Source organism: Prionailurus viverrinus, unplaced genomic scaffold (assembly GCF_022837055.1).
Source record: "Prionailurus viverrinus isolate Anna unplaced genomic scaffold, UM_Priviv_1.0 scaffold_45, whole genome shotgun sequence".
NCBI classification, from domain to species: domain Eukaryota; kingdom Metazoa; phylum Chordata; class Mammalia; order Carnivora; family Felidae; genus Prionailurus; species Prionailurus viverrinus.
The window spans coordinates 1935359-1960633 of record NW_025927610.1 but is presented as its reverse complement, the minus strand read 5'-3'; the positions used below and the strand labels follow the sequence as shown (position 1 = coordinate 1960633).

General features: G+C 54.1%; 1 protein-coding gene across 1 annotated transcript; it reads right to left on the bottom strand.

The window, feature by feature from the left end:
- Positions 1-36: 36 nt before the first annotated feature.
- On the bottom strand, positions 37-25189 carry NOP14 (NOP14 nucleolar protein). The gene is made up of 18 exons (XM_047847185.1): positions 24923-25189; positions 21742-21876; positions 21081-21222; positions 16505-16647; positions 15891-16025; positions 14775-14897; positions 13459-13590; positions 12353-12602; positions 11292-11422; positions 10605-10690; positions 9459-9594; positions 7457-7558; positions 6787-6940; positions 5009-5168; positions 2478-2625; positions 678-796; positions 373-528; positions 37-199 (listed from the first exon to the last, which is right to left on the bottom strand). Exons 1-18 carry the CDS (start codon positions 25115-25117, stop codon positions 100-102), a joined length of 2547 nt encoding a protein of 848 aa, XP_047703141.1. The 5' UTR covers positions 25118-25189; the 3' UTR covers positions 37-99.
- Positions 25190-25275: the final 86 nt, after the last annotated feature.

The following is a 25275-nucleotide window of genomic DNA, read 5'->3' as shown; positions in this document are numbered from 1 at the left end:
CTGTGGGGCTGTGGCGCGGGGAAGAAGAAGTCACACTGACAGTTCAGCAGCCTTTATTACGTTCAGTCTACAGGATCTCCTTGCCTAATGTGCGAAACTTTACTTTTTGAACTTTTTCCTCTTCAGAGCCTTCCATTCCCCTTCCTGTGTGGCCAGACTGTTAAAAAGGTGTTTCACTTTTCGCTTTCTTTCCGCATCCCTTCAAAGCAAAGGACAAAACCCCATTTTCTGGATTAGTTGTTTTGCAGGATGTCCTGCCCACGAGCCACTAACGAGCACGCGGGCGCCGGACCCATGGGGACGCGGGGAGTCAGGGGCCCAGGCCCCCCCCCCCCCCACCGCCCCCGTCAGGCAGCCCCCCAGCTTCCTCACCGCTCCAGGGTCTCCGCCAGCTGCATCCGAGCCAGGAACTGGTTGTCCCTGCGGATCTCCCTGACGGCCCCTTTAAATTCACGCTTGTGTTTGTGGATCAGTCTTTTTCTTTCCTGCTCCTCCTTGCTGCTTCCCTGCTTCCGCCCAAACTCCAGGCTGAGAGTGGAGAGCCGCGGTCAAGCCCGCCCGCCTCGGGCAGTCTGCTCCCCTGTGGCTGTTCCCCCCGCCCCCCCTCCCCATCCCGAGCCCTCCTGCACCCCCGGCTGGACCCCTCAGAGCGGGGCCGGGGGGCCGCGGCTACGCACACTTTGACCAGTCGGGGGGTGAACAGCTTCAGCGGCACGGGCTTGCTCTTCTCACAGATCAGCGGCCGGTAGCGCCGTTCCTGCTTCCCCATGGCGGCCAGCACGCTCTGGCACAGGTCCTGAAACGCGGGCAGGCGGTGGGAAGGCTGCAGCAGGCCCACCGGCGTGTGCCCTCCGGGCCCCGGGCAGGAAACGGGACAGAGACCCGGCCCCCCTGCTGCACCCCTCTGGCTCCCGGCCTCCTCCGCTAAGTAAAGGGGTGCGGGCCCGGCCGTGAGGGAGCCCCCTTCATGCCGACAGGGGTGGGGGCCGGTGCACGGTGGGCCGGCTCCCGTCCTGGCTGGCAGGACTGCAGGGCCACCGAGACCCGTGCAAAAGGGTGTTTTGTTGGCACACGTAGAAGTGAGGACCGCCTGTGCTTTGGTGTCCGGCAGACACAGTGGAATCTCCTTCCCCAGAGAAACTGCTCACGATGGGCGTCAGTGATCCACCCGTTAAGGACACATACGGGACAGCCTTCACTTGTACCCCGAGTGGCGAGGAGTGCAGGGGCAGCCAACGGGGAGCCACACTATGGGGGCAAGACCGAGTTTCTACCCGACTTTGTGATCTGACCTTACAGGACCAGATGGTTAAGGTACCTTCACCACGGCTGTGACTTCTGAGGAACCTTCTAGAAGCCGGCATACTGACGGTTCCTTTCCCCTCACATAGCTGTGTCCTGGAACTCAGGCCTCTGGCACCACGGGCACGGCACCCCTCACCCCCGGCCCACACAGTTGCTTCTGAGGCCAAAAGCCCCATCTCCACAGGAACTGCACGTGAGGCACAGCTAGCTTGGCTCGCCCCGGGTCCATTAGCACCACCGAGGCCCCTCGGTCAGACCAAATCCCGCAGGACCAGAGAGCCACTCCGTCCTTTAAAGGACAAGCCACAGCCACACCTACAGTAAGACACAGCTGTTGACACCTTAGCCTCATCAATCTCTACGTGCTGAGGTGACTCCGTGTGGACCGCCCGGGCTCGGAGGGTGTCCAACAAGGGACGGCTGAGCTCCTGTCCTCACGGACACGGCCTGTCCCTGTGCTAGCAGGGGAGAGATATGACAATGTGTTGTGGAGGAGAGGCCAGGGAGGGGGTGAGCAGCAGGGGCCACTCCCTCCTGGACGGCCTGGCTTCCTGAGGAAAGCGAGGGGACGAGCCGCCGGTCTTTAGGGACAGCGCTCCAGGCAGAGAAAAGGGCGAGTGTCAACTCTGCAGATGACGGGGTCCGAGCGGGTGAAGGGAGTGTGCCAGCTCGCCTGGCCTGACACACCACAGTCCCGCCTTCGCCTTCTGATGGCCCTGACGGCCCCTCGGACAGAAGCCTAAGGCCGGCTGGGGACGACTCCAGAGGAGACAGGGTGGGGAGGCGGGGCACCCACGGGAAGGAGGGTCTGGAGTTTAACGAAGGCACGACCAAAAGACGTGCCACAGAACCGGCAGCTGTTGAAGACATCTGCTGAGAGAAACCGAGGGGGTCCTTCTTGGCTTCTGTCACCTTGTAAAGAACCGTGGGACTGTTCTCAGAAAACCTGTGAGGCTCAGGGGATGTGGAGCCCAGAGGGCACGTGACCACAGGGCAGCTCTCAGACCGGGTTCTCAAGCCAGACGCCGTGCAGGCCAAGTGCCTTCTCCCTCGGCACCCCGCTACTGCGCCTTCCCGTTGGTGTCCCCGATTCCTAGAGTCACAGCCTCGTGACAAGAACGAACGCCCCCTGACCTGCTCCCCACCCACCCGAGGCGGCCGGGAAGCCTTACCTGGAGCTCCTGGGGGTGACTGCAGGCGGCCAGGTGCTCTGTCAGCAGGGCCCGGAGGGGCCGCACGATGTCGTGGAAGGATGGCAGGGGGCCGTACGTGAGCACGCAGCGCTTCACCAGAGCCAGACACACGGCCAGGCAGGACAGTCTGCAAGAGGGCGACACCCGGCGTCAGGGCCGGTGGCCAGACGGGAGCCGGCTCCTTCCCATCGGTCACTGCCTCTGCCGACCACCCTGGCAGCACTCAACTCCGAGACCTGTCCCAGGCCGCGGGGCCACCGGAGCGGAGACCCTGCCCGCGCAGTGTCCGCAGCAGCCGACGGCTCACGGCATCGGGCCAGAAACACCGCGAAACACACCTTTCGTCCCCAAGTCTAAAGGACCGTTGTGGGAAATGCAGTAACAACTTTGGGACAGTGGCTCTGTGTTAGGTCTTAAATTACTATTTGCAAAATCAAGCAGACAGATCTCCAAAATTTTAGGACAGGTTTTTTTTTTCTTTCATGGACTTGGACGGACACTTCTCCACAGAAGACATACAAATGGCCAATAAGCACATGAAAAGATGCTCAACGTCACTCGTCTCTAGGGAAATGCAAATCAAAACCACGAGTTGTCACTTGATTCCCATGAGAATGCCTATTATTAAAAAAAATGACAGTAATGAAATAATAAATGTCGGTGAAGATGTGGAGAAACCGGAACCCTGTGCACTGTTGGTGCGGATGCAAAACATGGCACTGAGTGGAGGCTCATCAAAAAAATTAAACGCAGAATTACCACAGGACCCAGCAATTCTGCTTCTGAACATACACTGAAAAGAATTAAAAGTAGGGCCTCAAAGAGATACCTGTACACCCACATCCACTGCGACATTACTGACAATAGCGAAGATGTGGAGGAAGCCAAGTGTCCGCTGACGGAGAAGCAAAACGTGGTCCACCCAGACAATGGCATATTATTCAGCCTTTAAAAAGTACGGAAATTCTCGGGTGCCTGGGTGGCTCGGTCGAGCATCTGAGTCTTTTTTTTTAAAATTTTTTTTTTTTCAACGTTTATTTATTTTTGGGACAGAGAGAGACAGAGCATGAACGGGGGAGGGGCAGAGAGAGAAGGAGACACAGAATCGGAAACAGGCTCCAGGCTCTGAGCCATCAGCCCAGAGCCCGACGCGGGGCTCGAACTCCCGGACCGCGAGATCGTGACCTGGCTGAAGTCGGACGCTTAACCGACTGCGCCACCCAGGCGCCCCTAGCATCTGACTCTTGATTTTGGCTCAGGTCACAATCCCTGGGTCGTGGGATCAAGCCTCCAGGTGGGGCTCTGTGCTGAGCGTGGAGTCTGCTTGCTATTCTCTTCCTCTCTCTCTTCCTCTGCCCCCTCTCCCCTGCTCATGCTCTCTCCAAAATAAAAATCAAAAAAAAAGAAAAAAAAAAAGGGAAGGAAATTCTGATACCTGCACCTTGAGGACAGTATGCTCAGTGAAATAAGACAAAAAAGAAGAGACAAACACTCTGTAATTCCACTTCAGTGAGGTCCCTAGAAGAGCCACATCCACAGAGACAGAAGGTAGATGGTGGGAGTCTGGGGCTGGGGAGGGAGTGTACAATCTCAGTCTTACAAATGAGAAGATTCCGGGGATGAATGTGTGGTGGCTGCACCGCAGTGCAAATCTATTTAATACCACTCAACTGTTCTCTTAAAAATGACTAAGACCCGGGGCACCTGCGTGGCTCAGCTGGTTGAATGTCTGATTTCGACTTAGGTCACGATCTCTGTGAGTTCCAGCCCTGCATCAGGCTCTGTGCTGACAGCTCAGGGCCTGGAGCCTGCTTTGGGTTCTGTGTGTCCCTCTCTCTCTGCCCCTCCCCAACTCATGCTCTGTCTCTCTCAAAAAATAAACTTTAAAAAAAAATTAAAAAAAAAATGATTAGGATGGTAAACCTTCTGTTGTTTTACTATGACAAAGGAACACTTGAAAGAATCCACGATTCTGAAAATCAGGGAATAAATAAAGACTTCTGACAAAAACCCCTGGTCCTCCTCATACTCCTCCTCCTGTAGACGGAGTGTTTGTGACCTGCCCCTATTCACATGTTGGAACCTAATCCCCAATGTGACAGAATTTGGAGGTGATTAAGTCTTCCTATCCATGAACATGGGATGTATTTCCATTTGTTTATAGTGATCTCTTATAGTTTCGATAGTCTTTTCCCTCCTTGGTTAATTCCTATATTTTATTCTTTTTGACACTACTGGAAATAAAATTTTCTAATTTTCTTTTCAATTGTTCACTGTGCATAGAAATGCAGCTGACATTTTTTGTTGACTTTGTATTCCGCTACTTTACTGAATTAACTTATTAGATCTAACAGCTTTTCTGTAGAGTCTTTAGAGGATATAAATATGTTAAGTTTATATCCTCTGCAGAGTGGACACCGGTGCGTCCTTTGAGTGCTTTCCTGGTCATGTCTGGCTCCAGGCCCGGCACTGAGGCACGCCCTCCCAGGTGCCCCAGGCCATACACCTACCTCATGTGGTTGGCCTCCGTCTTAGTCTGGGCCTTCAGTCCATTTGCCCAGTGGAGGGAGAGGCCTCTCCTCTGCCATGTGGCTATGTCCTCTTCATCAGAAACCAAAAGCAACTCTGAATTCTTCCCAGATGCTCTGAAAGGGTGCACCAGAGTGTAACCTGAATTCCAGGTGGGACAAGGACAGAGACAGCCTCTGAGCGTTACTGGGCTCAGAGGGCAGGCTCTACATGGTGAGGCCTGTAGAAAATTCACTTCTGACACACACACCCTATCTTTATCACGCACAGGTGGGATTACAGCTTTCGTAGGGGTGCCTGAGAGAACAGACCAGGTCCCTGACCTCGCTGGGGAGATAGGCAGTAGATAACACCCACACGACAGAAGTGAACAAGACTGAGGATCAGAAAGATAATGGTGGAGCAGAGCAGGGGGAGGGCGGGAGGCAGATGGTACAGTTAACCAGCCAGGTCAGAGAACGCCTGTCACAGAGGACAGACGCCAGTGACGAGGACTTAACCCAGTTACTGCCCTGAAGAGCAACTGAGGCAGCAAGCACGGCCCGCCAGGCCTGGTGGGCTCTAGGCACAGCAGGCAAAGGGGGAGGGGAAGGTGGGCTGACAGCGAGCCTGCCCCCCACCTCTCCCCACCCCAGCGTCCAGTGAATCTCACTGCAGCCCTCACCTTGGGCTATGACCATCTTGCAGCAGGTTCCCGGGGCACGACTGAGCCTCTCCAGGGCCCAAAAGCACACCTAGCACGCTGGAGCATGTGATGCGGGGTCAGTGGCCAGGGAGCAGAGCGGCGTGCAGGGAGGTTTTGCCGTGAGGTCACAAGGGGACAGCAGGACAGGCCCCATGTTTAGGGTACTGGACAGAGGAGCTGCTGGGCTCCCTCAGCCGCACCCCTGAAGGTCTGAAATCGTCCCACCGCCCCTGCCCCAGCACTGGTGAGGTGCTCCGCACAACAGGCAGCATCAGATCTGCGCCTTATCCCTGAGACACGATCTACGATCGGGGCAGGAAAGCTGATCCTACGGACACAAAAGAGCGAGGGGCAGAGATCAAGTGACACCTCGACAACCCAAGAGGGAAGCAGGGTGTGTGGTCACATCCTGGGCGTGGCCAGAGGCAGACAGGGGAGTGGAGAGTAGGGGGCAGTCTAGAAGATCAACAAACACTACAACTCCCTCCTGTCATAATGTTGCTTTTGATGGCCACTCCTCCCAAAATCCCCACAGTAGAAACTAGAAACTACACAGAGGAGGGCTGAGCCGCTGGAAAGACGACGTGAGCCACGCAGAGTGAGTGAGAAGTTCTTGTTGCAAGAGAAAGTAATGAAAAGATAGATCTTAATGACATACTTATTTAACCCAAAATGTAAAAACATTATCTCGACACATAATCGATATAAAAAACCCTGATGTGTCTTATTATCTTTAACAGGAAGTCTTGGTCGTTGTGCTTCATACCCAGCATGCCACTGTCCAGGCTCATGCACATGGCTGCTGGCTGACACGGGGTACACAGACAATAGGGTCCCGACTCTCTCAGGGTGCAGTGTGTCCACACAATCATGCGCTCTCTCTCTCTCGAAAATAAACATTAACAAAAGCGGGGGAAGGAAAGGCTGCTCCTCTGGACAGCAGGGTTCCAGATGGTTTGGCCTAACGTTCCCGCGTCCCACACCCTCTACAAGTGGCACGAGTTACTTTTACAAGTCCTCAAAAAGAATGCTAACGTGTAATGAACTTGAGAAAGCTCCCTCAAACCAGCTCACCTTGGCTTTGCTTGTTTGGAGTTGCGATGTAGAGAATCCCGAGGAGAAAATTGATAAGCTCGGGTATGAACCTCTGAGACAGGGACACGTAATCCAGGAACAGGCAGCACACGAACAGGCCCTTCACCGCGTCTTGGAGGGACAGGACGGGACACTGGCACAGAGGCACAGGGCACGGTCAGCGGTCAGGAGTGATGTTCTGGAAGGCTGCACCAGGTATGCAACCTGGCTTCCCGGGTGAGACGTGCGGCCCCAGAGCCTCACCTGCACAGAGGAGTGTGTGTGTGTGTGTGTGTGTGTGTGTGTGTGTGTGTGTGTGTCTCCCTTGCGTGCTGTATTCAGGGGAGGCAACCCTAGTGTTCTGTTCTCCCTTCCCAAGAACAGTTACAATGGCAAGTACCACCGTTAGTGAACCAGCCATATGCCTGACCAAGGAGAACGAGACTATCTGGGCTTTTTAAAGCCAAAATGGGGACAAGACCCCACATCCGACTTGATGCCTTCACCATGAACTTGTCTTCTCTGGTGTCACATCCTCTGTAACCTCGTCCAGGGGAGATACTGACTGGTCGTCTCCACAGGCCCCGCTGGGTGACTTTCCCTCCCGTGGCCCCGAGGGTCACAAGCCCTGCGCCGCCGCGGGCTCACCGAGCGGGGCCCGAGGACGTACCTTGGTGAGCAGCTGGCTCATGCACACGAGCGCGGGCGTCACGACGGGGTGCCAGAAGTCAGAGGTCGGAAACAGCACCCCAGCCAGTTTCAAATAAATGAGCTAAAAGACAAAGCGTTACCACACGGATTAAAGACACAGCAGTGAAGTTCAAACACGACCTTTACAGAGGGCCTGGCGGCAAATCGGGCTCTGACGGTCCCAGTCAAGGGCAGCGGAGCGCCTGCGACATCACACCCATGTCCCACCTTCGCCGCCGTCCGGTAGCCAGGGCGGCACCTCCCTGCACGTGTTGGCTCACACCCATTCTGTCACACTCACCACACGCGCCACAGCCCACCAGAGCAGCCGCTAAGCACTGACAAACACGCCGACGGCCTGGCAGAAACGGGCAGAGGACGCGGGAGGACTGCTCACCGAAATAATTCCTCTCAAACACGTGAGATCGCCCTCGGCTAGACTCAGAGTGGGAGCCGTGGAGACTAAAGCTACGCTACAGACCACAGGCCACCGTTTCTCTCTCTCACGGGTGAAGGCAGGTGCTGAGGCTTGGGGACAGGGAGATGGGCGGGGCAGACAAGTGCCGGGTCGCGAAGAGGAGAAAAGAACGCACAGAGTCCACTGCACCAGGCTCGGCCCAGCCCCGAAGAACCGGGGCGTGAGTGGTGGCTCTGGGACAAAAACGAAACAGACGAGGCCGCACGCAGTGGATGGGGGCCCCGAAGACGGGGGGAATAGGGTGACAATCACTTATCAGGGACTAACAGGGAAAGGTGCACCCACAGGCTACCCACCCTGGGAAGCACCGAAGAGGCTGGCTCACAGATTAAAGCAGAAAAGCGTCGAATCTCAGACCCTTCATCTTGTTCAAAGGCACCAAGAAATCCCCCAGAACACCCAGAACTAGATCACTCTGAAAATGTCACGTGCACCCCAGGAGACCCCACTCCTTCCTGCTCCTGGCAGGGGCTCGACGGTCAACCACAGACCTACCAGGAGGGCCTCCCACAGAGCCCTCGACCTCACTCTGACCTGGGACTCCAGGGGACACAAGGCACAGGGAGGCAGAGGTGGAGGACAGCCCACCTGGCCCCCAGCACCCCCGCCCCCCGCGACCCCTCGCTCTGCCAGCAGCAGACCACGAGTGTCCGCTAAAGGAACGGTCGTGACGGGCGATGGCCCCAGCTTAGTGACTGCTGCACCCAGGCAGTGACACAGACACGTTCCGCGCGTTAGGTCATGAATCCTCACATCAGATCTCTAGGGCAGACACTACTGTGACCGTCACCCCCGCTTCCAGACAAGGAGAAAGGCCAGGGCCACACAGCTCATCTAAGGAGCAGGGATACGGTCTCTGCACGGACACTCCGTGGGGAGACAGGCTGTGTCTCCTTGGCCACCAATCAGCAGGTAAACAGGGAGAGTCTGCTAAGGGCTGAGGCTCCCAGAAGGCAGTCGCAGCAGAGGTGCACGGACACTGGCTCAGATCCTGCTCTGGAGAGGCTTTAAAACCAGGCACGTAAATCCTGTATTTTTAAGTTTGTTAATCACTGTTACATTGCCACAGAAAAGCCTAGAATATGGGGCAGACTGAACAAGTATTTCTTCAAAGTCACCGAGGCTGACAGTGCAGCCCGCGGCTCTTACGGGACCGTTAGAAACCTCGGAGCCACGCCGGTGCCTCAGTGAGCAGACACTGGGACCGAGCAGCCCCAGCACAAGGGCTCGGGGCCTCAGGAAAACATACGTGTTCTGTTCGCCCTAAAGTCTCTCTGCCACTAAGGCCACGCACAGCCCCACGTGTGTGGAATCAAACCACTGTCTCCTCTTTTACGAAACTCGTTTTAGTTCGCTGTTAATGGATAAACAGTCCTTCCCACCTAGTTCCAGCCCGTTCTCCAGATCAGTCTGGAAGCTCTAACTACTACGCGCGGTACTCAGTCAGCCCTCCCCGGGGCCAGTGCCACCGGCCCCCGGTGGCTGAGACCACACCCCTGCTCACCACGTCCAGGCCTGGAAACGCCGCCCGGCCTCTGGCCTCAATCGCTCCTTCCATCTCGTGCATGGCGTCTCGGAGGACAAACTGTATGCAGCTGCTTGCAGATTCAGGAAACATCTGGCAAAGATTATATAGCTGCCTGTTAATCAGAAACACAGGTCAGGTGAAAATGACTCCAGAGAGCAAAAAGAGAAAAAGAGCCCCCAAACTCCACGTTCACCGTTTCCCTGGGATGCACTGGAAGCCCCTGGACGAATCCACTCTTCCTCTTGCTGATCTGGCTGGCCCTCCTGGCGATCCAGGCAATTTTCCCAGGAGTGCTTGTTTTATGACAATCTGCACTTACTTTTGCCACCTCCTAAAACACCCTGGCGTTTCAGCAGCAACGCTATGAAAAGGTAATGCCATCAGCGGCACGTTCTACGTGCCACACTCAGAAGACCGTGCCAGGCTGCTGTCCACGGGACCCCTCTGTGAGCCCTGCCGTGCTGGCAGAAGGTGGCATGGGGGGTGGGGTGCGCAGCGTGTGGCTGGCCCCAGAGAGGCACCCATAAGCTACTCGTGCTCACTTAATCCTCCCTCCCCCGCACCTCCCCCCGATGACCTGGCCCAGGAGCCGCACCCCAGGGCCTGCTTTCACAGGAGTTCCGGTGCAGCGAGGGCTCCAGCCATCGCCGGGCAGGGCGGGAACAGGCAGAACAGAGGGACCAACCTCCCTGACGCCCACAGCACGAGCCTGTCAGGGTCCACTGAGGCGTGAACCTGGAGCGGGCGGGTTCCTGGACAGCACGATGGAGTCCACCCCGTGTCCCAAACACCTTTCGCCTGTCCAAGCAGAGCTTGAAATTGTACTGGTGAACGAAACAGAAAGCTAATCTTCAAGCACCAGGAACGAGTCTGAAATGTTCAACTGTCTTAAAGTCAACCCGTTTGTAGGTAACATCGTATCGCTCTCCAGGGCGATAGGAGCAGTGTGCTAACGCCACGCAGAGGGGGCGTCTTCACTGAGATCACCGTAGCTGGTGTATGCTGTGGGGTCGATTTACAAGGGCAACCTTAGTAACTCCGAGGTGTATTTTTGTGGCTGTAAGTAGGATAAAAGTTGTTCAACTCAGCCCCGTGATCCAGTTCAACACCTTCTGTACTTACACAACCAATTTATCAATTACTCTGAGGTCTGGTGGGTCATCTGTAGCCAAATCTCCAATGTATTCCAAGAGGAAGTCGAACAGTTTCTGCAGGAACACAGGTTGGGAACAGAGTTCAGTGCTGAGCCCCAGAATAAAGACCACAGGCACGCAAGCCGTGCAAGGCACCGCCACCTACACTCTGACTAAAGCGCGTGCGCACACACCTCGGGGCCACTGACGGGGGCACCTTGCGAAACGCAGGCCAAGATTCCTGTGGAACACTGGGCGGTGGGTTCACAGGACAGCTGTGGGCTGAGGTGTGCACTCGTCCATCATGGCGGACAACACCCAAGTCTGAAGATCAACCGAGCACACACCCAGCACCGCGACCTGCTCCGTGAATGCGCGCACCCAGCGGGAAGAGGGGCACCTTCCCCGTTACTCATCTCCCTAAGTCTAGTTCTGCCACTTGACGGCCAGGTGAGCCACTCCCTGAGCCCGATTTTCCTCGCCTGCAGGCGGAGGGCAACGGTGCCTCCTCCTGGGCCCGTGTGGTCAGCAGAGGTGGCCCTCGGCCTGCCCCGACCCCCCCCCCGCGGTCACCGTGCGGTGCTCACGGCCGCGAGGCGCTGAGGCGCACCGCGTGACAGTCAGCATTCTGACCCGGAGCGGGGCTGCCCTGCCACCCACGACGCCCAACACGTACTTCTAATTTCGCTTTGTTTCCCACCGCGAGGCTGGGGTGGTTGCAGGTCTTAATTCTCTCCACCACCAAGAGCTGCTCTTCCATCGATTTCCCTGATAATAAGGATTTAAGTTCCTCGTAGGACTCAGGGGCTATCAAAAACACAAAACACGTGCCACGGTTACTATTCAAAATGAGACTCATGTTTCTGATAACCCAGAGGTTAAGAACGGAAAGGAGTATATTAGTGATATACCTCACCAGAACACGATTTCACACGATTCTACAGACACATTTCGCCTCACACCACAGCTACCTCTGGTGCATCTAACACGTGCTCCAGAGCGTCCTGGGGCTGAGGTGAGGTGGGACGGCTACGATCAGTGACAGGAACCCGAGCACAGCCCCAGTGAGACAACGACTCCACGGCCAGCACGCGGGAGGTTCAAGTGGCACGGCACTGGTTCTAGTGTCTAGACCGGGCTCAGACTGACACGGGAGAAGCCATGTGAGCAGAGTGTCGGCACCACCCCCAGACTCCCACCAGTCGCAGGCCTCGCCCGCCAGTGTCTCCTCTGGAAGTGACCCTAAGTCACGGGACAACCTAGGGCTGCTCACCAGAACCAGATGATTCTTCTCTGCAAACCAGACAACAGGACACACCACGTCCGCTATAAGATGCTATGTGGCCACTCAACTGCCCAGGTCTGAACACTGGAAGCCTCCTCACAGGCGGCTCCCCAACTTCCCAGGCCCTGCCCTGGCTCTCCGGGGCGGCCACGGTCCCACCACAAAAGGCTGGCCACGGAAAGAGCACAGAGAGCTTCTAAGGAAAGGCACGTGGCGTCCTCATTTGCCGTGGGCCCACAAAACCACCTGCAGTCACACCACAAAGGCTGGCTGACACTCCGGCCAGACAGCGGGGAGAATGACACCACGAGCCAAGACTTCACAGCTAGGCAGGTGTCCGTGTGCCCAGAAGCGTGCCCTCGGCCCCCACTCCTCAGAGGGGCCCCAGCGAGGTAGACATATCGCCAGGTCGTGGAGGTCATCCCAAGACATAAGAGAAGCCAGCGGTCTACCTGCAAAGGTATAGGGCAGCTCCGTTCTGGCAGCTTCTCGAGCTTTGTGACCGTCGCTTTTCAGCCTTTTCCCTGGAGCCTGCTGGGTCTCTCTGTCCTCCTCGCTCTCCACGTCCGATTCCAGGTCCGAGTGCCCATCAGGGCCACTGCTCTCCTCTGAGTCCTCGCTCGGGCATTCACCCTGTTCCTCGTCACTGTTGTCATCACCGGCTTCCCTGCTTTGCTCTTCCTCGGTGCTCACCTTTCCATCCTGGAGTAGAACAGACAGGGACACCGCAGGCTCACATCCCCGGGGAGCGCGCAGCTGGCACATCCTGTAACCACGTCAAAACGCCGCACACGGAGCACCAACCCTGTGTTGCATTCGCCCTCGGGCACCGGGCCCCACCTCGGTGAGCTCCTGAGCCGCAGGGCCTGCCAACAGCCTCCTGAATCCTGGTCGCCAGGGCTCTGGGCAAGGGTTAGCTCCTGCCACGGGGCGGCAAGGCGTGGAAGGCGCACCAGTGGCCATGGGCTCTGGTGGCTGCGTCTGCAGTGTCTCCCCGCTGGCTTTGGGGCTGGGAGATAACTGGTCAGCAGGGACTTCATAACATTTGGGCTGCACCTGGAGGTGGCAGGACCTCAACACCTGGGGGTGACCCCCGACTGTCCCCTCCTGCTCAATAGCCCGGCGTTCTGTGAGCACTCCGTTTCCTGCCTCGGATCCTTTTCTGCTGAAAAAACTGTGCTGTATTCCCGCCCTGAAACCTGATTCGCTCTAAAGGGGAAAGGGTGTAGACTTTACAGGCTTTGTGAACTAAAAACTACCGGTGTCAGAAACTCGATTATTTTACTCAACTCGCTCCACAGCCATGCCGAGCCCTCATAAACCAAAGCGGCCGATGTTAACAGGCGAACACACAGCAGGGGACTAGCGTGCCCCTTCTCCGGGCACCCTGCCTGCTTCCAGGCGCGGGACCTGACCCGCCAGGGACACCCAGATACAGAGCGCGTGAGTGTTCTCAGAGATTTACACCTCCCACCTGTGCTAAACCCATTGAACAAGACACCGGAAACTGTGCTTTTGAATTCACAGAGCAAGCCGACCAGCAAAGGCAAACACTCACTTTGTAAGAAAGCAAGCGCCTGTCGTCCTTGTCCAGGACAAAGCCGTCGTTTAAGTCATCCGCTGACTGATGTTTTGGTTTTTTAGCGCCGCCATCCTCGTCCTTTCCGAGCATTCTCCGCAGCCTGGCAGCCTGAGCGGGAAAGAAAGCAAAGCCGTCTGTTGGGCGCACAGAGCTCGTCGGCAGGAGGCACGCCGTCCCTGCCCTCCTTCCCCCGGGCCCCGGTCCCTGCGGCAGCGGCTTTAGCCTGCTGTCTTCTTTCTAATGTGCAGGCGCCAGGCGAGCAGGCATCACGTGGGGGACGCTGTGGCACAAGGATGTCCTGGTCACAAGGAAGGCAAGCCTGTGGTTCTAAGGTCTTTCTGGCTAACTTATGCAGACCTAACTCCCCAGTGCACAGCCACCGAAGAGGGCAGGCACCCCGCGGTGGGGTCTGTGTGTCCAAGCCGCGAGCCCAACCACACCGCTCTTTGGAAATACGCAGGTGACAGAGGAGCCTCGTGATGTGGCTGTACCGAAAGAGACAGACATAGAATGGTGTGCCAACATTCGTATATTTTTTACAATGTTTACTTACTTTGTAAAAAAGCGTTTTTTTTTTTTTTTTAAAAAACGCTTTTTAGTTTTGAGAGAGCAGAAGCAGGGGAGAGGCAGAGAGAGGGGGACAGAGGATCTGAAGCGGGCTCTGCACTGACAGCAGCGAGCCTGGTGTGGGGCTTGAACTATGAACTGCAAGATCATGACCTGAGCTGAAGTCAGACACTCAATCAGCTGAGTCACCTAGGAGCCCTAGTGTTTACCTTTGAGAGCGAATGAGCAGGGGAGGGACAGAGAGAGAGAGACAGAAGATCCGAAGTGGGCTCTGAGCTGACAGCAGACAGCCCAATGCGGGGCTCGAACTCACGAACCGTGAGATCATGACCTGAGCTGAAGTCAGATGCCTAACCGACTGAGCCACCCAGGTGCCCCAATTTTTGCTTTAATGTATGAAATTTTAAAAGGCTTCTTTAAGGCACAAAAAAAAAGTTGAGAAAGCAGTACACTTTACAGTTAGCAGTTGCTCTGAGGTATAGGCATTAGAGCAAACGCTCACTGTTTATTTGGTGTATTTGAGTATTATCTGCACTTTTCTTGCTTCTATAATAAAAAAGATATTTATAGTAAAATAAACATAAACTTCAAATAGTCTAAGATTCCTTTGATGAAACAGTGCATCTGCGACCCTCCTCAGAGAAGGCAGAAGGAAGGCCTCCCGCGGGGACCACGTGGGCCGAGTGGCGCTGGGCCCCAGGTCACGGTCACAGTCACACCCATACCTCCAGCTTCTCAAGCCGCTCCTGCTCCTCCTTCGCCAGTTCCTCTTGTGTCTTCATCCGGTTAGAGGGCTGGGCCTTCATTTCAAAGCCAAGTTCACGGACCATCATGTCATATGCGTCAGGCTAGGGCAGAAAGAAGAAACTTCATTTTTAGGGTTTTTTAAAATGACCTGCACAGCCACTTCCTGCATGTCCAGTAATCCCTGGACACCATGGTGGACGAAGCCAAACCATATCTGAGTCTTTTCTTCTTGAAAGAAAGCTATTCGAATCAGTCTTGAGAACTTTAAAAAAAAATTTTTTTTAATGTATGTTTATTTTTGAGAGACATAGACTGTGAGTGGGGGAGGGACAGAGAGAGAGAGAGAGAGAGACAGAATCTGAGGCAGGCTCCAGGCTCTGAGCTGTCAGCACAGAGCCCGACGTGAGGCTTGAACTTATGAACCATGAGATCGTGACCTGAGCTGAAGTCAGATGCTCAACCGACTGAGCCACCCAGGCGCCTCAGTCTTGAGGGCACTTTAAGTAAAGATACATAGGAATTTTCACTCCTGGGAAATTCTTCTAAAAACGTACTGCTTTAATAAAACTTTGCTCATTAGGCATGAAGCCCGCAAAATGTGGGTTGGGTAAAGGCAGCAGCGACAGTGAGAGTGGCTCACAAAGGTGGACGCTGGCCACACATCAGGCATCCAGTGAGATCCTAGGCATTTCCTAGAAGCCAGTCCCTCGTGCGAATGCAGCTTTTCCAACAATTCGGACTAAAAAGAACGTGGTAGGAACCACATACTGTTTGGAGGGAAAACTAAGTAACTGTATACGTCAACATACAAACGTGTAATAGGAAGATTCAAACACCATCTGAAGAAGGTCTCACCCTCGAGGACTTCTCGTACCAAGAAACCACCATTTTCTTTTGTTTAATTATTCAGGAGTAGATATGGAAGTCAGTTTTTGTCTCTCTACGCGGACACTACATACATTAGGAAAGTTCCTGCCCACCGGAGGACGCAGGAACCAAGAGAAAAGGAAACAGTTGCTGATGTCAGGAACAGGCCAGAGGAGACGCCGGCCTCCACCTCTTCCCAGAGAAAGGTCAACCAACTCGACTCCCACCTTGGGCTTCTCCTTTTTGTCCTTGTTGTCAGACTTGGGTGTTTTGTGTGCAAGGAGGGTCTGGATCTCTTTCCAGTCCTGATCCAGCTTCTCTGTGAGCTCCAGGGCATCTTCTCGCTGTGCCTGCCTCTCCCTCTGGGGAAAGAGAAGGGACACGGTGTGTGCCACTACTGCTGGTCCCCGACCAAGCAGCCCCACGTCAGTGTCCAGGCCACGCTCGATGCAGAGTCAACACTCAATGCATCAGCAGAATAGACAGACCATGAGGAATCAGTACTGTAAAAGGAAGCTACAAAATCTCATCACACAGAACGAATTTCCTGCTGTAAACTGTTCATTAAGACGCTCTGAACAGTCTGCCGGTAGTAAAAACAATGATAAAATAATGTCAAAATACAAAACCCAACCAGACAAAAAACACCCCTCCCCAAAACACAACGGACCATGAGAAGTATATACATGGTGAAATAAAATACCCCTATTCAAAATTAATGCTTCTATTAAGTACACAGAAAAATGTTAGCTACAGCCTAAAGATGCACAAGGAAAAAAGTCCCAAAGTGTTTTGCGAGCGTCTCTGGCGACGGAGGCCCCGACCGAGTGTGCTGGCGCACCTTCTCCTGTTTTGATTTTGCAATGAGCTCTTCAATCAGTTCTTTGCGTGACCGTGGTTTCTCCCCCTCCTCGCCTTGCTGCTGAGCAGTTTTCTTGTGAAGGAGGGCACCACCACCTCCAAAATGGGTGGCGGTCAGCTCGGCTGGCAACAAAGAACAGAAAACACGTCTGTGAAGCCCAGGCGCTGGCGCAGGACCCACTTCCTGCCCTGGTCCACCAGCGTTTACCCAAGTGTGGTCTTGAGAACCAATTCCGTATTCAAGAAAAAACGGTCACACGCAGTAGCTGCACGAGACCACAGGCACAGTGGCACTTGAGAAACGCCCGAGACCTCTCCAAGAAAACCCAGACATGGAATACCACTTGATCATGACCTGATGACTGGAAACCCCAAGGATCTACCTGCTGATTGCACTGCATAAAAGACCAGCAAATTCAATTAAACAAGCTGAGTGAGGAGTCTTAGGAGGGAGATCTTAGGATCGGGCTGCATCAGAACCTACATTCTTCACACCTTCTTGGGCAGGGACTCGGAGATTAAAAAGTCCTGAGGGCAGGAACCCGAGCCAGCAGCATAAGACACTGATGTTCAGCCGGCCCCACTTACCAGGGCAGACGAGAGAGAAAGCACTGTGGGAACCATCACCTTTGGAATGGAAAGCATCCTTAAAAAACCCAGTATCTCAGGTGAGAAAACGGAGGCTTATACATTAAGCCATACTCACTTCCAGTAACAGAAACAGAACGTCCAGGCTGCTTTCCCCAGCGGGGCCCAGGGTCCCACACTGCTGGCAGCCCCAGCCCTCTTGTTAATGCTGCCGCCACCTGCTGAGATCGCAACGAGCACCTGCCCCCGCCACAGCCGCGCAGGTTAACGTGTGTGCAGGAAGGAAGCGCATCGTATGTAACACTGCCAGGCTCTTGAGGCTCCCGGTCGGCGACATCGTTTCCACGGCCCACTCACCAGGGCTGGGGCTCCGTTTCCACCCGCTCTCAGCTGAGAAAACTAGAAGTCTCGCCCACCCAACCAGAGAGCATCTTTGGGGCATCATCCTCGGCCCCTCAATTACCACACAAGTGTCTGGGCCATCCCTTCCCAGCTACTCAAGGAAATGACCTGAGCAATTCAACCACCTTTGTCCCAAATCAAGTTTTCTCATTCTGTTGGGTCATTATCTGATTTCTCTCCCGTTGAGGCGCTCTTATCACCCTCCCTGCTCCTGGGCCCTTTAGTCCTGGGTCGCCCGGGCTCTCCATCACTGCGGGATGGGCTCCCCACCGAGGCAGGCTCCCCAGTTCTCACTGCGCCTACCACCAGGGGCTCGGGACCCTTACCACTCCCTCCTGGAAAGGCTTTTTTCTCAGTGGTTTCCAGCAGCTCCAGGATGCCTCATCCGCTCTTTCCCTCCCACCCCCAAGGCTGCAGCTCCAGGCCTGTGGCCTCCCGCAAGGTTTAACAGCATTTCAAACCGCCTGAAGCCAGTCTGTGTCACACTCCAGCCCCTCCCAATGTCTGGCAGTCCCACCTTAACAGGTGCTCGGGCTGAAACCCTGGGAATCTCCCCATCCCTCTCCTCCTCCCACTCCCGTATCTAATTCATTCGGCAATCCTCCTGGCTCGGCCCCACAGACAAAGTCGTTCCGTGCTCCACGCCCTCTGATGGCTTTAGGTCCTCAGTAAAAGCCAAAATCTTTCTTGTGGCCTAGGCAGCTCTGGTCTACCCACCTGCTATCATCCCTCGCCCCAGGCATGTTCCCACCTGAGGTAAGGATCATCCTGGACACTCTTGCCCTTGAATCTTTATGTGATCACCACCTTCTTTCTCAGTGAGGCTAAAATCAAGACTACCTGACTGGCACATTCCAGCCTGGAACTTACTTTATTTTTACCCTACAACACTTTGCTTTCAGTTATTCCATATAATTTAGTGACATCTTTTGTTTATCGTCTGGGTCTTCCCAGTAGTAAGTTGCAGGAAGCTTTTATTCACTGCTATTGTTTTTTTTTTTTTTAATGTTTACTTATTTTTGAGAGAGACAGAGACAGAGCTTGAGTGGGGGAGGGGCAGAGAAAGACAGAGGGAGACACAGAATCCCAAACAGGCTCCAGGCTCCGAGCTGTCAGCACAGAGCCCGACGCAGGGCTCGAACCCACAGACCACGAGATCATGACCCGAGCCAAAGTCAGACGCCCAACTGACTGAGCCACCCAGGCGCCCCTATTCACTGCTATTCTTATAGCACCAAGAACAGTGCCTGCTACATAAGCCAGTATTTATCAAATAAACAATTCGTCTGTTTCCTAGAAAATTTATCAGAAAGCACTATTTAGTATTTTAGTAATTCAAGACTATTTACAATATTTTCTGAAAATAAAAGTATACAAACCATTAACTAATAAGGTGGTATTACATAAGAAATTCAGTCACGGGGCACCTGGGTGGCTCAGTCAGTTAAGTGTCTGACTCTTGATTTCAGCTCAGGACATGATCTCACAGTTGCGAAATTGAGCCCCAAGTCAGGCTCTGTGCTGACAGTGCAGAGTCGGTTTGGGATTCTCTCTCTCACCCTCCCCTGCACGCACGCATACGCGTACTCTCTCAAAATAAATAAACGTTAAAAAAAACCCAAAAAAACAACAAATTCAGTCTTGGAAAAAAAAATCTTCCATCAGTGTGCTTATATTAGGATTTAATTAGAAAGCTTTTTAGACACTTATGTATTCTGAAATCCAACTATAGTTTACAGTATGTTAAATGCTTGTTTTCATAATGTGATAGAGAATAACACTGTGGTTTCGGTTTAAGTCAAACCCAGAGGGATGTGAGGCGCAGCTCCACCTGGCTCTGCAGCCCCAGGCAAGTTCCCAATGCCCAGCCTCAACCTCAGCCTCTGCAGCTACACAAGGAAGTAACAGCCACCTGTCACCTCTCCTAATATACGAGACTACACCGTGTCATGCAGCTGGACAAAACAGAATGTGTTTCCAAATGATTCCTTTGTGAATTTATAGTAAGTATACATATTTTCAAATATAAGAGCCTTTCTTTTCTAAGTTACCTGGGTTTTGGTGAGCTTATAACCAAAATCAAAGGATGCCAGGAAATCTCTAATGAACAGTCAAGCCCCTAAGACCCAACACCAGGAAGACATGGAATCCAGCGTCTCCTCCAGACACCCGAGCATCACAGCCTCTTGTGCCAATAAGGCCACGGCCACTCACCTTGTGAAGACCAGTTTGGAAACATGAAGGTGTCAAGCGCTTACCTTTACCACAGTGAGTTATGACCAGCTAAGTGACCGTGTTTAACACTTAAGCACTCAAAACAATCTCGAACAATGAGAAGACAAAGAGAAAGGCACAGAAGATGAAACTAGTCTTCTACAACCCCCCAGTCTCAGCACAGCTGTGGTCCCATCCCCAGTGCCATGCAACAGAACCATGTGTGCCCTACGTCCTAAGCCTTCTGACCCCAGGAGCATCTAAATTTCAAAGGGCAATCACGGCTTTAATGCCTTAGCTTTCCACACACTGTAAAGACAAAAGCTTTAAGTCAGTTTTAGTTTCTGCATCTTTCTGAAGATGTTGGAAAATGGGACACTTTTTTTTTTTTGGTTTATTTTATTTTATTTAAAAAAAAATTTTTTTTTTAACGTTTATTTATTTTTGAGACAGAGAGAGACAGAGCATCAACGGGGGAGGGGCAGAGAGAGAGGAAGACACAGAATCGGAAGCAGGCTCCAGGCTCTGAGCCATCAGCCCAGAGCCCGACGCGGGGCTCGAACTCACGGACCACGAGATCGTGACCTGAGTTGAAGTCGGACGCTTAACCGACTGAGCCACCCAGGCGCCCCTAGTTTGTTTATTTTGAGAAAGAGAGCGCACATGCAAGCATGCACACAAGCAGGGGAGGGGCAGAGAGACGGAGAGACAGATTCCCAAGCAGGCTCTGTGCTGTCAGCACAGGGCCCGAAGTGGGGCCCGATCCCACGAACTGTGAATCATGACCTGAGCCGAAATCAAGAGTCAGATGCTTAACCCACTGAGTCACCCAGCTGCCCCGAAGCTAAATTTTATCTGCTTTGGTACCACGATACCATCTATAAATAAGAAGCCCAGTATTGACTACTCCCCAAACTGCCATAATTGATTCCGTGGTAATAAAGACTAAAAGAACCATGTAAAACCGTTAGTTCAAACATTCAGACCAAACTGACTAAACAGGGGTAGCAAAGCAGTGTGGGTGAGGGCAGAGTCAGTGAGGTGGGTTCTACCCATGGCTCTGAATCATGGGTCACACTAATCACCTTGTTTCTCTGAGCTACGGGTAAAAATGAGCTGTGGTGAAGTTCAAATAAGATAAGGGATACGGAAGCGCTTTCTCAGCCTACAAAAGCCTTTGTCTATGTACATATACACCCTCTGGACATAGTGAAAAAATACACAAAAGACCCTGCCACGTGTACAATGCTTGAGAGGCTAGAGATGTGGCACTTGTATCCCACATTTTCCTAGGTCTCCAAGGGCTGGAAGAAAGTAATGATGAGCAGACTGCCCCCACTCCCGGCCCTTACCAGACAGCGTTCCTCTCTCCTCAGCATCACTGTCACTATCGACAATGTCATTATGTTTTTCGACATCTGCCAAAGACTGGCCGTAATGAGTTAATTCTTCATCTTCGTTGAGGTTGTAGATGCTTTTCTTTTCATGTTGTCGCTGACAGAAGAAAAAAAAAATCAATTTCCTAAAAATTCCCCACCATTTAATAGCAAAAATCAGTTATTCTTCCGCTATTTACATAATGTAACAATGCAGCCCAAGCAGTTTCCAGTTTATTCTGGGTCACGTGAGCAGTGATTCAGATTTAATAAGAACCCACGGAAGGTAACCAAATCAGTGGGCCAGCTCAGCCACCGGTAACTCATGCAGCTTTACCCACCAGGATGTTCCACAACCTACTCGCAATCCACCCGACCGAGCCGCAGGAGCAACTGAGTCAAGAACACCAGGACACATCCTGCTGCACGTTCTAGTTAAGCTACTCTTCCACCCAAGCGGTATTTGCAAAAGGCTGCTTCCCCCTGGCCTACGCAGACAAGGTACAGGATTTGCACCTCGTGCGTGAGTGCCCACACAAGTACAGGTGAACAACGGGCACGGGGCAACTGCCTTCTCCCTGTGCTGGACTCTTGTTCAGTCTGCAACATAAGACCCTCCTCCAATTGTCTTGCATACCTGTTGTTCCAGGGCAAACCTCTTCATCATCTTTTCCTCTGGGCTCATGTTGCTACTGTATTCCCCAAAGCGCTTATCTGTGAATACATTGGACTTATCCCTTTCTTTGTACTCCTTTAGTAACGTCTGGGTACGCTGGAAAACAGATCACAGAAAAATCTCACACTGGTCCCGGTGCAATTCGGAGCTCTGATGGCTTGGCGATCTTGGTCCCTAAAGGGAAAACGTTCCTACAAGGGGACACGGGATGGTTCCGATGAAGCGTAAGACGACACTGCCACCTGGCCATTTTGTACGCCTCAGACCACTGAAACCGACAGTCAAAATAAAGGGGCTGAGCTGCCAGCTGGAAAGACTGACCTCAGTTACCGAGGGAAGCTGGGTTGCCACCATACAATGGAGATGAAGAGAGGACCGTCTGGGGCTCAGGGGATTCCCTAGGGCATGTGTGGGGACCTCCATGCCCAGTACTAAAGGTTAAAGAAAAAAACGACAGCAACCAAAAGAAAGCAGAACGCTGGAGCACGCAGGGGTAGCTCCACCAGGTGGAGAAGCTGGAGGAGCTACGGTTCTGGCTGAGAGGAAGGGAGACATGAACAAGGACTTGAACAGGAAGCCCTATATGTAAACCGTAACGCCACAACCGATCGCAGACACAAAGAGTGTAGTAAGGCGTGCCCGGTTTCTCTTTGGCACATACGTGCCTTTGCTGGTAAACAGTCAATCCCTGTTACCTCTCGGATTCCAGATCCATAAATCTGTCTGCTCGCTAAAGGTTATTTGCGACCCCAAACCAGTACGCGTGGCACTTTCGTGGTCATTCACGTGTGCGAGGCCCAGGAGGTGAGGTCCAGAGTGTGGACACTGAATTCCGCCAGCTCGGCCACTTCCCAGCTACGACTGGGAGGCACCTCACCTCTCTGTCCACCAGAGGCCTCACCTATAAAAGGGAAGTGATGGTAGTAATCACCCCAGGCTGTCGGTACGGGAGCCACAAGATGCCTCAGGACAGAGCCGGGCACGCTGTGTGTCACACTCAAGTCTAGCTTTGGGTCCCGGCTCCTCCATTCCTGACCTGAAGAAAGGCCTGGAACCGTTCTCGTCTCAGGTTCCTCATGCATTCAATGGGGTGACGGTACTTCCCTCATAAGGCTGACCGCGAGGATTCAATACGAACCCCTTAGTACGACGCCCATTGGGTGTGAGGGGTCACGGACACGTTAACTCTTGTTATTCCACGAGTTCTGTGAGAACTGAGGAAGGTGAGGCCTAGCCACGAGATGGCGCGTGCTGCCCAAAGCGCTGCCACTGACAGGAGAGAGGGCACGTGGGCCAGTGCGTTTGCTTCCGAGGGACTGTCACGGAGAAGACGCGGCCCCCCCAGCCCCTGCCACCCTGTCTGCCCCACTCCCCCACATCGAGCTTTAACCGCCCTGGATGACCTGAGTTCCCCTGGGACAGCTCTGAGCTCTTCCACCCCATGCCGTGCCACACTCTCCGCTACAGGGGACGACGTGCCTCGGTCCCCACCTGTAACATTCTGCTCGCCCTTCCGAGCTCCAGCGTGGCTCCCGCTAGGAAGAAGTTTCCGATTTTCCTACTGAACCTCCTCCAGACTGTCAGCCCCCAAAGCACTCAGGTTCTACTTCTGATTCCTTCAAAGGCCTGTTTCTACTAAGTACCTGGGCCAAGCACTGGGGATCAGAGGAGGCACCAACACCTCCCTCCAGGCCATTCACCCCAGGCCTTGAGCACAGAGCACGGAGGCGTGGGGCCCCGGGCACGTGGAGGTGTGGCACCTGACAGGTGCATCTACCAGGGGCTACAGGCGTGAGCAACCTGCCTGTTGGGGCCGTAGGGCTTGGGAAAGTATCAGAGGCGGCGACCTGCACCAGCCCCTGGGAGACTTGGCGGGGGCTAAGGTAGGACTTTTTGGACAAACTGAGTTGTAAGAGGCAAAGCAAGGACAACAGGTTGGGCCAGACCGGGAAGGAGTCTGAGAATGACAAGCTGAGAAGTTTAAGAATAATAGCTAGTGTTTAGAGAATGCTAGAATGCTTACTATGAGCCAGATGTGCTATTTACTTAACCTTACAACCACTAGTAGAGAAAGACGGTTATTACCATCCCCACTTTAGAAATGAGAATACTGAGGCCTAGGGGGTGAAAATAAACACGGCTCTTGCAGAGCCCACACCATCCCATCCCAGAGCCTGCCCTGGGGTGGATCCCGGGGCACTGATCAGAGGCCACCCTAAGTCTGTCGTGACCACTCCTTGGAGGAAGGATGCCGACCGATTCAGTTCAAAGCTGGACCGGAGAGCACACTGTACGACAGGACAGAGTCGGCCGCTCTAGAAGGCAGGGGGTCCAGTCTCAGTTGACCTTTATCTCCCAGCAGCTAGAACAGAGCTAAGGCTTCACAGCCATTCAAACCAGCGCAAGCCCTGGCCCTTACCAGTTCTGAGACCTTGGGAAACATACACGCCCTTTCTGTGCCTTAACTTTCCCACCTACCTGAACTTTTCAATAAAATACTAGTGTATATTCCTTACAGTAACAACAAATATCCTAAACAAACCAAAGAACGCGTCTCAGAGGCTGCATATAGATAGAGAATTCCATCTGCACTGACTTCGAGAGGTGCAGATTATTCTGGAACCCTAAGTACAGGAAAGAAGGAAGCATTTCAGTTTCCTCTCAAGGGACAAGGTGCTGCGCTTGGAAAGACAGAAACACGTGCTCTCCAAACGTCTGTGAAGCATCCCCATCCCGTGTATGCCTACCCGGGGAGGAAGAGCATCCACAGTCCCCGAACCAATAGCTCAGAGTCCCCGAGAGACAAGGCTGTAGGAGGTGTGCGCAGGGGTCACGGGGCACAGAAGCGATGACCCACGCCCGAGACGAACACGCGTGTGCTGCACCTCGACGAAGCGGCAGCAGCTTTCCAGGGCAACGTCACCGCCGCGCGTGCAAGGGCAGCAGGCGTGAAGGCTCACACGACACACCACAGAACGCCCAGCCGTGCCGGCATGAGTCTGATGTCTTGAAAGGAGCGCCTCTGGCTCTCCTAGCGGCCCCAGGGCGCCAGCGCCCTCCGGGACCTCCGTTTCACAGCTCTGGGGACCGCGGCGGCCCCGGCACGTCCCCACGTCCCGGAGGCGCGACCCCCGCCACTCACCTTCTGGACGGCCCGCGCGCGCGACACCCCGGGCAGCCCCACGGCGTGGCGCGCCTTCCTGCCCAGGACCGGGAACTTCTGCCGGTTGACCTTCACTTCGAACGGGTTGGGGCTGGGTCTCGCGCGGCCTCCCGCCGGGGCCCCCAGACCCCTCCTGCGCGCCGCGACACCCCCAGCCTTCCCCATGGCTCGCATCAGCCACCGCGAAGGCCCGCTCGGCCGGCCGCACGGATCGCTCCGTCCGGAAACGCGTGCGGGGACCTGAGAGCCGCCCCGCCCTCGTCCCGCGAGAACTGAGCCAGTGAGGCGCACAAGCGACCGGCAGGCTAGCCTATTCGCCTACAGGCCAGCGA

Coding starts and splice junctions, on each gene's coding strand:
- NOP14 (XM_047847185.1), bottom strand. CDS start 25,117: ATGCGAGCCATGGGGAAGGCTGGGGGTGTCGCGGCGCGCAGGAGGGGT. Junction 21,877..24,922: donor GCGCGCGGGCCGTCCAGAAG/GTGAGTGGCGGG, acceptor TCTGTTTTCCAG/CGTACCCAGACGTTACTAAA. Junction 797..2,477: donor GTCACCCCCAGGAGCTCCAG/GTAAGGCTTCCC, acceptor CCCGCGTTTCAG/GACCTGTGCCAGAGCGTGCT.